The following is a 17,062-nucleotide window of genomic DNA, read 5'->3' on the forward strand; positions in this document are numbered from 1 at the left end:
TTGCCCTTCCGATGAAGCTTGGGTAGTTTACCTCAGACCTACGGGTCCATAGCTAGTAGCTAGATGGCTTCTTCTCTCTCTTTAATTCTCAATACCATGTTCTCCTCGATGCTCTTGAAGATCTATCCGATGTAATCTTCTTTTGCAGTGTGTTTGTTGAGATCCGGTGAATTGTGGATTTATGATTAGTTTACCTATGAATATTATTTGAATCTTCTCGTTCTTTTATGCATGATTTGATATCTTTGTAATTCTCTTTGAATTATCGGTTTGGTTTGGCCAACTAGATTGGTTTTCTTGCAATGGGAGAAGTGCTCGGCTTTGGGTTCAATCTTGCGGTGTCCTTTCCCAGTGACAGTAGGGGTAGCAAGGCACGTATTGTATTGTTGCCATCGAGGATAAAAAGATAGGGTTTACATCATATTGCTTGAGTTTATTCCTCTACGTCATGCCATCTTACTTAATGTGTTACTCTGTTCTTCATGAACTTAATAAACTGGATGCAGACAGGAGCCGGTCGATGTGTGGAGTAATAGTAGTAGATGCAGAATCGTTTCAGTCTACTTGACACGGACGTGGTGCCTATATTCATGATCATTGCCTTAGATATCGTCATAACTTTGCGCTTTTCTACCAGTTGCTTGACAGTAATTTGTTCACCCACCGTATTATTTGCTATCTTGAGAGAAGCCTCTAGTGAAACCTGTGGGCCCCGGGTCTATTTTCCATCTTGTTAGTTTCCAATCTACTGTTTTGCAATCTTTTACTTTATGATCTATAAACCAAAAATATCAGAAATATTTACTTTATCATTTATCTATCTCTATCAGATCTCACTTTTGCAAGTAACCATGAAGGGATTGACAACCCCTTTATCACGTTGGGTGCAAGTTGTTTGATTGTTTGTGTAGGTATTGGTGATTTGTGCGTTGTCTCCTACTGGATTGATACCTTGGTTCTCAAACTGAGGGAAATGCTTATCTCGACTTTGTTGCATCATCCTTTCCTCTTCAAGGGAAAAACCAACGCAAGCTCAAGAAATAGCACCCTATAGGTTTGGTGAAATATAGACATGATCGAACATCCATATTGACCCTTATACCCACACGAATGGATATTCAAGTGAACCTTTAGTTACCCTGTGCACTTCATAAGTTCATATTGCTTAGCGATATGTTAAAAATACCCAAGGTGAGATTTATCGGCATCCTCATGAATCAACAACGTGTTCACTATGACGGTTTCCTCATTACTGATTTTGTTCTTGTTTCTCATTCCCACGTTCTGGCATCCCCGTGGTCAAATCACGCTGCATCTGGCCAGACGATGATGGATATCGTTACACCAAGAGGGCCCTAAGGTTGTCTCTCCATCAATGAAGGAGCAAATCCCATTCTTAAGCTATCAAGTCCCTTGTCATACTTTTCCATGAAGCCTTAAGCTGCCATAATTGCCACCCTGTTACGGATGTCGTTTGACAAACCCCAAAGTTCATGGAGCAAGTATGTAGGAACTCGATACTCTCATGGTCTAAGGAATTATGCAAACTTTTAACTTTACTTTGTTATCAACCATTGACTTCTGACAAAAGTATCTCATAGTAATAATAATCAATCTGAGTCTGTTCAACACAAATATTTTTTTAACATTGTGTCGTCAAAGTTGTCGGCATACTCATGCCCATGATAGGAAAATGGAACCATCATGCAACACTTGAGCTAGTCTTTAGAGGAGAGACTAAGAATCTATTTTACCGTTTATTATTCCACACATGAGCATGAGATTCCCTCTTAGCCTCTTGGATGTACATAATCAAGAACCATTGCAATTATAGAACAGAACATAAACATTAATTACAAACTTGGAGATAAATAATAGCTATTATTATTGCCTCTAGGGCATATCTCCTACAAGATCATATTTCAGGGTGTGCAAAGAAACAAGCAACAATGTCAAGATCAAGTACTTAGGTTGAGTGCAATGCACTACCTAATGCAACAACTAAGATCATTTGGGTGCAGTCACTACTTGCTGAGCTTGGAATTATGAAAACTCAATCACCGTGTTTATGGTATTAAATTTAGCTGCTACTTACCTATGTTTTGATCATGTTTTCCATCCCAGAACAAGGCATATTAAGATTGACTACCATTTCGTTAGAGAAAGAGTGGTGAACAAGCAATTGGAGATAAAATGTATTCATTCACGGGATCAATTTAGAGATGACTTCACTAGAGCACTTTCAGTCAAAGTCTTAGAAGAATTGAGGCATAATCTCAACCTAAGGAAGTTTTGATTAAGGAAGGTTGTTAGAGATTGCAAACATCACACATGGAATATTCTAAATAGAGATAGTTTGGAAATGATATTTGGCAAACGTTCGTCAGGGGACCAATCTTGGCGAATGCCTTCCCTGTCATTGCACAGATTTTGGCACAAGGCTGACACCACGTAGATAAGCAAGAGAGTTGTTCGCTATAACGTGTTTCCTGGGTGAACACTCTCTTGTTTTCCTCCAAAAAATGCACGATCCAATATGCACAAGGGTTTGAACTCGTGACCTCGTGCGGAGTTGGCACGCGCGCTTGCCACTGGACTGAGGTGGGGGCTGTGAAATCTTTTCTTTAAGCTTCTATATGTATATTTAAAGCTAATTTGTGTTTTTAATTTCATTTTTATTTGAAAATTTGGTCGAAAATATGAGTTTTCTTTTCATCGTTTTGAAAGATGAAAAATCCTAATTTTTTCATGTGCCATCTTTTACAAGTCCAAGTCAATTTTTTAGATTGTTTTTCTACTCTTCTGACATGGCAGTTTATTGTTTACAACATGGCATTTTATTATTAATAGGATGGCACTTTATTATTGATAACATGGCATCTTTTATTAAGGGGACGACGGTTTTATTGTTTAAAAGCATGGCATTTTTATTATTAATAAAGCAATAGTTTATTTTTAGGACAATGGTGGTTTTATTATTAACAGGATGATATTTTTATTATTTGAGAGTATGGCATTTTTAATATTGTTGGCATGGCATTTATTATTAAGAAGGTGGCAATTTTTTATTATTAGCATGGAAATTCTAATTTTTGGCATGGCATTTTTTATGATTTATTTTTGCACAGTAGACCAAATAAATCAAAAATATTACATCATGCCATTTTGTTTTTGGTTTATGGCAAATATAAAGAAAAATATGTTCTTCAAAACATGGCATTTTTTGCATGGTGAAACATCTACACGACAAAATTCATTAAAAAAAATTAGATTGCATGGCACTTTTTAAACCATACCACTGTAAATTTATAAATTAGAGAAATGGCAGTTTTATAAAATAGCATGGCAACTTTATTAAAGTAGCATTATAATTTTTTTCATAATTCAGATCATGGCAATTAGTCTCTCTTTTTTCTTGATGGCATTTCTTTCGTAAAAATGGTTAACTGGCCTCTGGATCAACCAGGGGTCGCTCCAAAGCGAACGAATTGTTGGAGGATACCCCCACTAGAGGGAATAGCAGAAAAGTTCGCTGGAGGGAGCGTCCACGAGCGAACAAATCGTTCGCTCAAAGGCAGCCCCCCAACTGGCATTCCCTAGATATTAGGGTCCTTTCCAATTTGGACCAAATCATCAACTTGGAGTGCTCCAAGTCCTGTAATCCTCTTGTATCTCTATGATCAATTGATCACGCGTGGCCCGAGACAAAAGGATTCCTATCATTTTTTTTACAAGGACGGGTGGGCCACAATGGGGCGGCATGCACGGGTGACGATGGCCACCCACCCGGCCAGGGGGGAGCGTCACTGTCGACGCCAGAGACCGCCGAGGTGGCCATTGAACTTCTTGTTGTGTGATATGGGACTCTAAGTTGAGTTCACATAAATATGGTTCTGCTAGCAAAGTGCGTCCGTCGTCATGGGGGAGGCAAAGCAAAGATATCATGATGGGTGAGAGTACCTATTGTTAACGGGGCATGGAGTTTCTTAGCTCGGGCTGAAATGAGTTCGGATGAGCACTAAAATCGAAAAAGTTTAAAAAATATATGCATTCTTTTGTGGCAACATTTAGAAATGTTTTGAGTGCTTGCAAATCTTCATCATAGAATCACGTTTGTGGAAGTGTGACGAAAAGAACAATATTGATGCTCCGAAGGTGCTACTTTCGAAAACATTTTGGGGCGCCTATTTTATATTTGTTTGCCACAACTTTCACAAATGTGATATGATGATGAAATTTGCTAGCACTCAAAAAATTTCTTAATGTTAGCTAAAAAAAATCAGATTTATTTTGAAGCTTTTTTTTATTTTACTTTCATGCCAAGAGAATTTGAACATTCATGCGTAATCTACTCAGATTTAGAAGGCCGAATATTTGCAGAAATCAGACATGAAATAGTTCGTTCCTACTCACTGTTTCCGTCCCTAACACGAAACCCATACAGGCTGAATCTGGATCCACTGCATTCCTCAATCATCATAAACAAAACTTCTTTTGCGTCTGTTTCAAAAAAAAAAAAAAAAAAAAACTTCACTACCATCACCCTTCAAAGAAAAAACATGACTACCACCAAAATTGTGTCCTTTGGTTGTGTTGCTGAAAGTTCAGTTATTTCAGAGACCACCCGCACGGATGATCGAACCATGGCATTTAACGAGCTTAAAATCCTAGGTAAGACATGTTAATAGCATACTTTTGAACCGAGACTTCCCAGCCCTAACTTTCAGTTTAAGGCTGCTGTTGAGAATAATAACCCAGTGTTATTAGGGGATAAATCCCCGCTGTCCCGCATGTGTAATCCCACGAGTCCATCCATGTTGTATATAAGGATTCATTCCCATCAATAAAGATAACTGATTGAATCATTTGCTCTAGCCCGTCTCTCGTTTACATTTACTTATAACAGCTGCAACAAGACTTCAAATGGTGCAAGTCGAGCAGAGGGTAAGGAAGCTCAAACTGAGTCAGGTGCGGTAATAGCCCTGTAGCACAGCTTACGAGAGTCAGATAATACGAATTTGTGAAAAGACGCAGAGCACTATATCATCACTGGAGTTACAGATACCGTGTGACCGTCAACGACTGGACTTGTACAGCTCACAACAATAATATACAGAAAAAACATCATCAACAACTCTGCACCTAGCAACAACTGCAGAACCAAGCAATCCACTAGCTATTTGACTGTATAGAGCACCTAGTGCAAGAAAAGAAAAACAGCCTCCTTATCTACTAAAAGGTGATGGTTCGTTGGGTCATCTCTGCACAAACTTTATATATCCAGGGCAGAGTGCACCGAAACGCGCTTACAGGCTCCGTCATTAACTTAGCAACCAGTCCTGCCATCATATGGTACACGATTTATTCAAGCCAGCAATTTCACTTTCAGCCACTTGCTTGGTGGTATTGCATGGCAGGACGTTGCTCCCGCTTCTCACAACTGTCTAGTTGTAGATCTTTACAGGCCTCTCAAATGAATGGCGGTTCTGCGCACAAAATATGAAATTAGCAAAATTCCAGACAACACGCCTGACATTATTGGCACAAGTTGCAACAATGTGCATCACGTACCTGGTTAGCACTATGTGCTTTTCTTGGCGCTGTGTCCGGGTGCTCCAGTCCAAGATACTGCTCCCAAGCTCCATACATGTTTCTCTAAACAAGTTTATACAATTGAAATCAAATTAAGCGCTACAAAAGCTGCTTCATGAAGTAGATAACTAGCATCATAGTACCTGAAATCTCGTAGCTACAGTGTCAGAATCTTCAAAATAGTCTGGGCGACCAAGGGATATGTACGCAAATTTCCACTGTTCAAATAGAACATTTGTTAGCATCGGACAAGTACATTTTAACCAACGTTTGCACTAGGTGTCAGCTCCACATACAAAATGCAAGATAAACAAGCCTCGGAGAAATAAGAAGATACTCCCTCCGTCCCATAATGTAAGACGGTTTTTTGACACTACACTAGTGTCAAAAAACATCTTACATTATGGGACGGAGGGAGTAGTATGTATCATGTTTAAAGCAGCCCAACAGCTTCAAATGGACAAAACCTAATTTTCTAGAGATTACTGCCAAGCTTAGACCAATGCAGTCGATTAATTATATGCATTGTGGATGATGTGTCATGCAGATAAGCAACTCATGTCCTAGCCCACAGGGAGTTGTCGCCAGTTGGGATGGACCCCCGCTATCTTCCAATAAGTATTAATACTTCCTCCTCCAATTAGGTTAACACCAATTTAGAGAAGCATAATTTAGTTACTTATTTTAGATTGTTAGGCTTCGAAACACAGAGGACCGCTTTGATGAAATTAAGAACCTCCACTATATCCCCCATCACCTAAGCATTCATGAACCAAGGTGATAAGCTGCTAACGGAAAACCTACCAGAAAAAAGAAAAAGCTTATGCTTTTCATAATCATTTTATGAGCGCCAACCAAAATTGATAGCTAACTGTGTTTCTTAAGCCCCGAGTGAGACCTTGGGCTATAAATGCCAACTCAGATATTTGATGTTTGACTGGTGTTAAATATTCTAACTAGTAAGCATACACATATCCCAAATTCTCAATAACATCACATCTAACGAAGATTGGGCGGCGGACACGGATGCACTATGCCGCTATAGCAAAAAAAAAACATATTTATATACATCGCAATATATGCTGCAGAAACCATGGAAAAATCCTCATTACCTTGGAGAAATCCTCATCTGAGACCTTAAGCTTTTTCTGTAAACGTTCTTTAATAGAAGATAAGGTCTCATCCTCACGAATAACCATAAAGAAAGGTTCTCCAAAATTCTGAACTTGCTGCGGAAATCAGGATAAATATCAAGCATGTGGTTAACTAGAGATCCAAATATGCTATCAGAAGCAGACCAAGGAAATCTTGCTTAGTAATAATTGCCTTGCCTCCAATTCCATCATTTATGCTGGATGGTGGGCAGAACACAACAATGTCAAATATTGGAGTATTAGAGACACAGCTAAAGCATTTCTTTCAGTGAATGACAAAGTAACTTAAAACCAAATGTGGTACAGTGACTAAAAGTTCGTCCAACTGCATTTGAGGAACTACTCACAACCAGGCTGTATTTTTTGTGTTTTACAGAACACAACCAATGCATAGATCGAGTAACTGAGGGCAAGCATTAGCCAAACTTCATTACCGTTTGGTTTTGAGTGTCTTTGGTAAAATGGTATACATGAATCAAGCGATCAAAAGGACCAAGGTTTTTCTCCTCCTCCGGTACCTACAAAGAAAAGATAACATCATCCATTGAACAGGTGGTGTGTGCATGTGTTGGGGTGGGGGGGTTCTGGTTTTGTAAAGCATGGCATATCATCACATACCTCCTCTGCACGCAGTGTCCAGTACTGATCGTTGATGTTTTCTATCTTTTCACTGGGTGCAAAAATCTGCAGCAAATACATGGTAAATAACACTTGTCTACTGTGTGGAACTAAATGCAACTAAGAGGTGTTAAACTAGCATGTACCACCTTGTATATCTTGTGGTAGAAAACTTCAAGTAATCGAAGTTCAGCATCAGGATGAGACAGGTCAACCTGATTGACAATGACAGAAGGATGCATAGAACATGAGCTGGCATCATGTAAGCAATAAAGCGAGCTAGTACATGCCATACAGACCATAAGATAAGGATACTACAGTGTACCTTTGATTTGATATCACTTAGAACATCACCAACCGTGCTATTTTTTGGCAATCTTATACTGTGAACAGACACCTGGTAAAATACATTTGAGACTATTGGACAAAATCAATCTACTACAAGCTTTAAAAGTTTCAACCAATAACCTCATCCTTGGTGGCATGATGATATGTAACTTTCAATGTCTTCAATGCTTGTAGTTCTGGCAGGGGTATATCCAATACTTCATAGTACAGAATATCAGAAGTCTGATGCATGAAAAGTTATTAGATATGTTACTCTTCACTTTAGTTGTTATTAAGCAACTAATGATCATGTAATGATTAGTTTGTCACAAACCTGATTGTAGTGAATCAGCATATCTAGCAAACGTTCAACGCCTCTGTACTTAATGGGTTGAGGCTTAGGCTGTTGAGAGTAACAATTATGTGATGTAAGACGAATTTTTGATGGGTCATCAACACCAAGCTGTTGAGCGACTTTTTCTACAACTTCATCGTACGTGAAAATCTTTGACCTATACAGGAAGGGTGAAGAGAAGGAAGTCAGTAACGATGCAGAATACCATGATTTGTTTATCACAATATGTGCAAATGTTTACATCTCTAGGCAAAAATCATCCTCCTTGGGCTTCTCCAACGACCGGAAGTGGACAACCTAAACAATGATAACAGCAGTTAATCGTATATAAAAATTGTACAATATATATGATGTTCATAACATACACATGCAATATGAGAGCACAGTCCTAGAGAGATGGTAAAATGAATTTGAGAAATAAGATAGCAAACAAAACTAGATACAATCACAGAAATCGTGTGCAACTGCTCTTTTTCTTAAAAAATGTTGGAAACACTAGTAATCTGCTCCCTCCGTCCGAAAAAGCTTGTCCCTCAAATTGATGTATCTACCATCAAGTTAGTGCTAGATACATTCATTTGAGTGACAAGCTTGGGACAAGCTTTTTCGGACGGAGGGAGTACAAGGCAAGAAAATGTCACGGCAAGGAAAATGTGTGTAAATATCAGATAATATAAGATTCTGAACTAGCAAGTGGCGTGTTCTTTGGCACCTGTCTGTTACGTATATACACCAGAAACGATGGGACATCAGGGTATCTAAACTGGTCAGCAGTATCTGGCTTTGGAGATTTTTGAAAACAAACAATATCACCATCTTCCAGCTGTGAACATAAAAATAATTTCAGATATGACAATATCAGAGAAACAAGAACGATATCAGTTCAAAATATAGAATTATAGACATCTGATTTTACCTGGCAAGAGCGAAATATAATCCTATTATCAATGTATTCACACATCACATTTGGCTCGAACTTAATTTCCTAAAATTGGTGGAAGATGTAAGATACTGAACCAAAATAATATGCGTATCACATATGCATCAGCTTCAAGACTCATTACCCTCGTAAAGTTCACAAAGAGCCTACCAACATACCTCGTAAAGTTCAACATCATCATCTTGCAAAAAACCAGCCATTTTTCTCAATTTTGGCAGAATATCCTGCGGTCTTCCTGAAGCCTTCACAAAGAGCCTACCAACATACCTGAAGAAAGCATTCATCAGACAAGTAAGACTCTAGTTTAATCACAAATGAGCAATGATGCAGAAGTGTTAGAAAGTATGAGAAGTACCGCAGCTGTTCCTTCTCAGGATCATAGAGTTTGAAGAAAAGCAAAATATCCTCTCTGGTCTTGTCTGGTAGAGCAAGAGGTTTTAGGTCCTGCATTGCCCACAAAAATTGCAAACAAATTTATTTTAGTTGGAAGTAGATGACGATATCAATACTGCACCGAAACAGAAAGGGAAGGTGTGCGCTATTACCAGCCCAAGTTCAACTTCCAAGAACAACTTCAGTTCTGCGTTGTGGGCCTTGTTTGCTGCTTCCTTTAATTGCCCAACCTACATAAAAAATGTTTACCCTTAAGAGTTAAGTGTGCTTGCCCATATGCATAACGAGAATACAAATGCTGAAAGAAAGACAGGGAAGTATTATTTTCACAAGAGATCACACCAATAATTAAATCGGGCTAGATCTAGTTTGACTGCGACTTAAAAAGAGAAGAAAACATAGGAGACCCTGGCTGTCATTAGAATCAAATAAATTCTGTCGACAGTTGAATGAACAGGAAAGTTTTGACTGCAAAAAGAGAATGCTTTGCGTAGTGGTTGCACATAAGATGATACTAATGGGTGACATGCAATCAAGTGGAAGAATCAGAGCAGGTGCAACTTGTCTGATAAGAAGTATGTGCAACTAGTAATGTGGTATTTTCTACTGGTCAAATCTTTTATACTTCTACTATCTTACAGACAATAAATTACTGCTAGTCTACTGGAGTGCACAACCATAGACAATTCAACAGAAACTTGCTTAGATGAGTGGTGGTATTCAATACCCAATATTGATTACTAATCAATTAAAAACAAATAATTAACATCCAAAAGAACTACCGCATCGTAATACAAACAGATTTCAATTATGAACACCATAAGTTATCACAAAATCACAGTTTCTGAAGAAAGAGTAATCAACCAAGAAACCACAGCATACCAAAACCATAACATAAAGTATGTGTATGTTCCATTCAGCCCTTGCAAATACTCAAGGAGAACTAGAGACAAGAAAATCATTATCCAATGCAATGTAATGGAAGCATCTTACAGTTAGTGCTTCTTCTTGAGGAGTCAATGGTCGATTGGGTCGGTAGGTATGGTTTTGCCGCTTGGCCCACAACCAAAATCGTTGAAACTGTGTAGGGATGCCCAATTCTTTTGCTACCTCCTCCTGTAAAGCACTTCACAGATGACTGATCAACATGGAAACCATGAAATTCTACTCTTATTGGCGCTAAGTTTGGTATTCCAAAATAACAGTGCACATAAGCTGTAGCAAGCAAGGTAAATTAGAAATCCTATCAATGATTCACAACTATAGGCTACACCTACAGAATGTTAAGAAACACATAAATGTGCTACTTAAAACCAAAGTATTATTGCACCATTTTAGGCTTACTATTTTTGAAGAACAAACAGCAACTAGTCCATCTGAGATAGGCCTCAAAGTGTTATTTTTACCAAAAAGTGTCATGTAACAAGATAGGGCCACTCGAGCCCTTGAATCATCGGTTTTGGTTTATGGATACAACCAGTAATAAGCAACAGCCTTATTCGATTCCTACAGCTGGAATAAGCCAAAAGCAGCATCACAGCAAACATAGTCTTGCCCCATGTAATTACCTTGAATTGAGTAAAAGGCATCTGCTTTTGAATACGAAAGCTCGGGACTTTATCATGATCAACAAGATCAAAATATATATCTTTCCCTATCTGAGCAGTCAAATCGTCATCCCTAGCAACCTATACAGGAAGAAAACATGTGAGAAAACTAAGTGAAAATAACAACAAGCTGCTTAAAACAGTTTATGTTTTCTACGCCCAGCAGGTTGACTCAAATACCTTAATGATGGTATATAGGTGGGCCTCAGCTTTCTCCTTTTTCCGGCGCTCCTTCTCTTCACGGTCCTTTTCCAGTCTAATCTGGGAGCACACGGAAATATAAGACTACTAAAATAGAAGCTCTCAGTAGACAGATATCTTAGGAGACAGCTTACTCGAAGGTGCTCAGCTATGTCCTTCTCATCCACATTACAAATTATTTTGTCCTTGTCGCTTTCACGAATGTATACAAGCATGTATGCGTTCGAATATTTGGTAAACTTGAATGGAGTGTTGTTTAAGCCAGGATTAGTCTGGGGTAGCTGCAAAAATGTGGGTACGATTAATTAGCCCAACGTTCAGACAGCAAATAAAGGTATTGTACCCATGAGGAATTGTAACGAACCTCCTCCTCACCACCATATTGCTCTTCCAATGCCCTCTTTGCATCTTCTTTTGTTACACGCTCATCATCAAACTTGAACCTGGAAATTGTTGCTCAGCGAGTAATTAAATTAAACATGAACACGACAACTAGCCAACAAGATCATATTATGTTTTGAAAAGCAAAGGTGGCCATCATGCATGCCAACAACTACTTGCAATGGATACATTTGGTTTAAGATACAAATAAATTTCTAGAGTAGATGAGCAACAATAATCAAACGTAAGGTGTCGCTCTGGGCCAAGGCGGGAGCCGCTGGCCTTCGCGACATCATCCCCCAGACATGGGACGTGCACTGATTCCCTGTCTTCATCATCAGTTCTGTACTTCTGTACCTCCTAGGAGGATTGTAACATAAACCCTATCTTCTCAATACAAAGAAACGCAAAAATCTCTTTGCATTTTCTCGAAAACATTGTCGAAAAACATGCATCGTTGCCAAAACAAAAAATAACTCTTCGCGAACAATTCCAAATCATCATGAGTTTGATAAGCCAGGTAGCACCGCCACAGGTGCATTTAACAAAATACTGTGAAATTTTATTTGCAAGTTGGCAGGCAGCACCATGCTGTCCAGCTGCAAACACCAACTGACCAAATCCGGCAAGAGTAAAAAAATGTTGACAAGCCCAGCACAGCCAAGATGGTTGCAAGAATCTGCTATTTTCCTACGGGGAGCAGAGCCAGTCATAAAAAACAATCCAGGCAAACAGACGTACCACTGATCAGAGAGCGTAGGTCTTATGAAAGCATAGTAATGCCCACCATGAACACCGCCACTATGGACAAGAACACTGCAAGAAATTAACTGTTATGAACTGTATCGAGATAAATATTAATATGTAATTATGAGTAGCAATCATTATTTTACTTTTTACCTAGACCATCTATAAGGTTGGGCCATTAACCCCCCCCCCCCCCCCCCAACCCAAGCTGTTATACCGTAACTGTGTCTGATCAAGAACCATGCATCTTTACTTGGATTTAGCTTAAGTTAATGGACATAAGAAGTATGTCCATACGAAGAAACACTTACATCTCATAGATTAACTATGGTCTGGCTAGGATCTCTAGGTAAGTTGAGGACAGGAGAAATGGCAATATCAGAACATCAAATTCACCTCCAGTACTATTGGCTAATTAACCATGATATGTGACATCTTCAACTATCAAAATCTTACACAAGAAAACATTAGAATATCCAACCGAACCTGTGCAAAGTGTAAAGATTTCGCACATTCCTGTCTGCATCGGGAGATAAATACTTCCCATCATCTCTATCCAGATCCAACTGAAGTGGGAACTCGTAACGGTCATTTATCTGCATTTCAGGAAGTAGAGGTAAGTATTCTTCATAAAAGACCCTCCGTCCCATAATATAAGAGCGTTTTTGAAACTGTGTCAAAAACGCTCTTATATTATGGGACGGAGGGAGTAGAAGATAAAAAAAAAGCAAAGGAGACTTGAATTTTATGAACTAAGTTAGGATTTGCATTTCCAATAACTAAAACAGTATTGAAGGTGATGTTGTTGCACTTGAAAATCATTTATACCACTTGATGTCATCTTAGTATATGCAGCTGTGGTAGAAATCTAATAATCCAGAAAATTAAAAAAAAGTGACTAAAGAGACATGTTGAGACATTATTCCAACTTCCAAACAGACGGCTAATGTAAACTCCGAATGTATCAGCCTGTTGCAAGTGTTGGCATTTTGTTCACACTGCACACTGAACAGAAGGTTATTACCACCCTAGAAGATAACAGTGTTACTACTATGGTTCCCTGAGATCAGACATATGCTAGATAGTACTGTGCTGCATTCTTTTAAATAGGCATTTCTGCGCTTCAAATACAGATACTAAGAGATATGTGTAAGCATTTCTGCGCTTCAAATAGATACTCAGACAAATGTGTAAGCCCTGTCAGGTCTAAACTTTCCCCTACCACAAAGCCATCATCTTCAAATTTACTGGAATGCGAAAACAGAGAAGGATAAGTAATAAGTTGGCGGCGCTGATACAAACCTTCACCATTGTGTCACGCATGAAATCATATTCAAAGCGTTTTAGCTGAAGTTGTAGAACTGGAGGGAAGTCGATAAAAAGAACACCTTTCTTTGCATCCTGAAACAACAATATGTCTAATGAAGAAACCCATGCAATAAATCAATTTACTTTGTTGCCAGATAATCAGGTAATTGGTGACCACAGCTCACTATATTCAACAATTAGCGTGGGGTTAGGGTGTGTGGTGGGGGTGGTGTAGCCCTATTTAGATTAAGTTCAGGGAACCCAAGGTTGAGAGGGTGCATGGATTGCTTGAGCTGCCACAAAAGCTCCAGAGGACTAACCTGCAATCCATGCTGTTCCGCATGATACTTGTTATCACCTTCCAGGCGCTCCACCTCCACATACTTGTCAAATGAAGCATAGACGTCCTGGCAACCTTTGACATCAAGCTGTAGGTCTGCAGAAGCATACACTACAATTAGGTCAAACAAGGGTGCAAGGTTTAAACTTTGTTAACCATTTTCAGTAACAGCGTCACTTGCCATAGAAGGATTCCTTCCTTGTTGATTTAAAGTCCACATTGATACACTCAATATAGTTCATGTGATGCCCTTCAAATAATTGTTGTATTGTGCCCTCCACAACGGTTCCCTTGAATCAACATTGTACAGGTATAATTCAGTCAGAGATATATGATTCAATAAACAACACCGGAGGATATAAAAAGAAAGAGCTTACAGATGTCAAACCTTCATCTTATCTTCCAACTTCTCAGAAAGAACTCTATTTAGTTCTTGCACATCATGTTGCATAAATGAATCGTGCATGTCCCACCCAAAAGATTTTGTTAGCTCCTTTGTGGAAACACTGCTGTCATTATACTGCAACTTATAAAAGAGACTTTGAAGAGCTAATGGGATGCTTCCTGAGGGCATATCATTCTCAGTAGTGGGCATATGATAAACCGCCTAGCAAGCAATATACCAAGTTACCACAATCCAGATAGGTTGAGCAGAAAAATAAAATAATCTGTGAATAAGGAGTCAGTACCTTTCTGAAATATGGAATGTGATAGAGAGTCTGAAGGAGAGAATTCATATAGCAAGTGGCACCTTGGTTTTTGAGGCCAACATAGCCAGTCTCCTTTTTAGAGTCATAACTCCAATAATCAACAACCTTACACACAGCAACCTCTGCTTCTATTACACAAGTATCATTTACAAGATAACCTCTACTGGGATTGTAGAGTTCACTCAAAGGCATAAATGAAGTGAAACCCCAATCGCTTTCTCGAGCAGAGAACTGATGTTGTGTTTCTGCAAGCATTTCAATTCACTTGTTATAGAAGCCGTTACACCTCAGATCAAAATATTATCTCTATTGGTTAAACAGTTCCAATTGTAGGGTGACTAGAAGATGGTCAGAGAACTTTATGTAAAATGCATAAATTGCAAACCAATGTACCATAAGCATTCTTCTTCGCCAGCAGAATATTACACACAAAAGTGGCAAAAAAGTACCTTTTCTTATTGTAAACTTGTTGTGAATTTGATTAACCACTGAGAGGCTGAACTGTGCATATCTAGTCCATCCATAGGGCAAGACTGCTGAATCAGCAACATCCAAATACATAGACAAGAATTCAACATTATTTCCCCTTGGGAAAATCAAAACTCGCCTGAAAACAAAAAGGATTTGATAAAGAACACTACCAGACATTCTCGGAGACCGGGGCTAATCAAATACTATTTCGGAGAAAAAAAGCAGTAGGAACCTACCACTTGTAGCCACCAACAACAAAAGTTTCAGAGTAGAGCTTCTTCGTATTCACTCTTGATAGGTTATCAATGGTCCAAGTAAATCTCGAGATTGGTGTATCCTCTGTTGGCTGGTTTTCGACAGTAGTAGCCAGCTCAGCAGGCACAACTGGAGTGACAATACAGAGTCAGCATGAGTGAATACGGCTTAACCTTACATGGCAATCACATATAATAACAAAACAACACTTAATAGCACACCAGTTCCAACTGGATCCTGTATTTACCACGAAGCACAAACAAAGGGCGCGATTAAATGCATTTGCTGAACATACTGCATAGAGAGACAAAAAATGCAACCCAGAAAGAAAGCAAATAAAAGAAGTTTCTGTGTCAATGCAATTACACAAAAACGAAATTACAACAACCGTAACAATTACTACAGAACCACATTGGCATAAAAATGTCACAAGTAGATCAATAACCCAGCGTGGGGCAAAGAAATAACGTTGCAAGCGAAGCAAGCAAGCTTTTTTGTTAACTGGGAGCAGTGATTGGCATTATATCTAACAAAACTACACAGAACCATGATAGCTAGTATAGAGCAACTAACAGATCAAGCAAATGATGAATCACCATTCTGCACAACAAATATGATAAACAATGGCAATCCTGCATAAGGCAGAAAGTAAAAAATCTTGCAATCAATCAAATAACGAATCATCATTCTACACAATAAGGCAGAAAAATACTCCCACCAAAGGGAAAGAAAAACGAGACAGCAACATGCAACCTACAGGGTAGCTAATCAGTTCGACACAACACACGTCTGAGAGCGTTAACAGGCAATAAAATAAATGACAAGCCGTAGCAGAAAAGCGAGGCGAGGTGACGGAAGAGAACCTTCCATTGGCTGCGTCCCGTTGGGTAGCTCCTGGTGCGGCACGAGCACCTCCTCTTCCTCCTGCTGCGGCTGCGGCTGCGCAAAATTGACGTCATATCAGATCCATCCCAACAAACCTCATCAAAGCGGCTAAAAACCCCAAACCCTAGAATCCATTCCGCCCACGCGGGATGCACACCCTGGCTGAGGGGGACCAACGCCAGAACCCCCACCTAGGAAACCAACCCAGAAGCCTAGGACAACGGACACCGCGCCGTCGGCAGGCGACGATGCGTACGGAGTCGCGGCTGCCCAAAGCGACGGACAGGGCCCGCGCGAGGAGGAAGGCAAAGAGGGAGAAAGGGGATGCTGCGGGGAGAGGGCTGCCTCGGCTACCCCGCACAAGCTTACCTCTGCGGGCGCCGGGGGCGGTGTGGAGATCGTCATAGCGACGGGGGAGGGGACCAGGGGGTGGCCGGCGGCGATGTGGGGCCCGCCCCGGGAGTGGGTTGCGGGAGGCGTGGAGATCGCGAGGTGGGGGTGGGGAAGGGGGGGAGGTGGAGGAGAGAGAAAGCGGGGAGGTTTTGGGGGTCGTGGAAAGTTCCAGGGTCTTATGCGGAGGCTTGCGGAGCAAGGACGGTGGGGGAATGGACGGGGGATACGGGAGAATTATTGAGGTGTGGACGGACCAGATTTCATGGGCGCAATGCGTGGCGCGTGGACTCTGCTAGACACCCGAGTTCGGTAACTTTGTTTGCTTCGCTTCTCCAATCTCAACTTGGAGGTATGGGCTTCACAGATTTGCACTGTTTTAACTTGT

At 39.9% G+C, this 17,062-nt stretch overlaps 1 protein-coding gene across 1 annotated transcript; it reads right to left on the minus strand.

Annotated features, from left to right (window-relative positions):
- Positions 1 to 5,017: 5,017 nt before the first annotated feature.
- LOC123044942 (ubiquitin C-terminal hydrolase 12) lies at positions 5,018 to 16,830 on the minus strand. The gene is made up of 32 exons (XM_044467823.1): positions 16,654 to 16,830; positions 16,263 to 16,338; positions 15,381 to 15,528; positions 15,123 to 15,280; positions 14,653 to 14,918; positions 14,352 to 14,570; positions 14,145 to 14,253; positions 13,944 to 14,059; positions 13,618 to 13,716; positions 12,802 to 12,911; positions 12,310 to 12,384; positions 11,552 to 11,630; positions 11,322 to 11,468; positions 11,167 to 11,247; positions 10,948 to 11,067; positions 10,373 to 10,495; positions 9,532 to 9,609; positions 9,342 to 9,430; positions 9,145 to 9,253; positions 8,963 to 9,031; positions 8,759 to 8,869; positions 8,288 to 8,343; positions 8,026 to 8,203; positions 7,833 to 7,934; positions 7,690 to 7,761; positions 7,514 to 7,579; positions 7,365 to 7,430; positions 7,181 to 7,264; positions 6,705 to 6,821; positions 5,736 to 5,810; positions 5,572 to 5,655; positions 5,018 to 5,486 (listed from the first exon to the last, which is right to left on the minus strand). The coding sequence occupies exons 1-32, from the start codon at positions 16,687 to 16,689 to the stop codon at positions 5,445 to 5,447; spliced, it is 3,360 nt and encodes a 1,119-aa protein (XP_044323758.1). The 5' UTR covers positions 16,690 to 16,830; the 3' UTR covers positions 5,018 to 5,444.
- Positions 16,831 to 17,062: the final 232 nt, after the last annotated feature.

This window comes from Triticum aestivum, chromosome 2B (assembly GCF_018294505.1).
Source record: "Triticum aestivum cultivar Chinese Spring chromosome 2B, IWGSC CS RefSeq v2.1, whole genome shotgun sequence".
Taxonomy (NCBI): Eukaryota; Viridiplantae; Streptophyta; class Magnoliopsida; order Poales; family Poaceae; genus Triticum; species Triticum aestivum.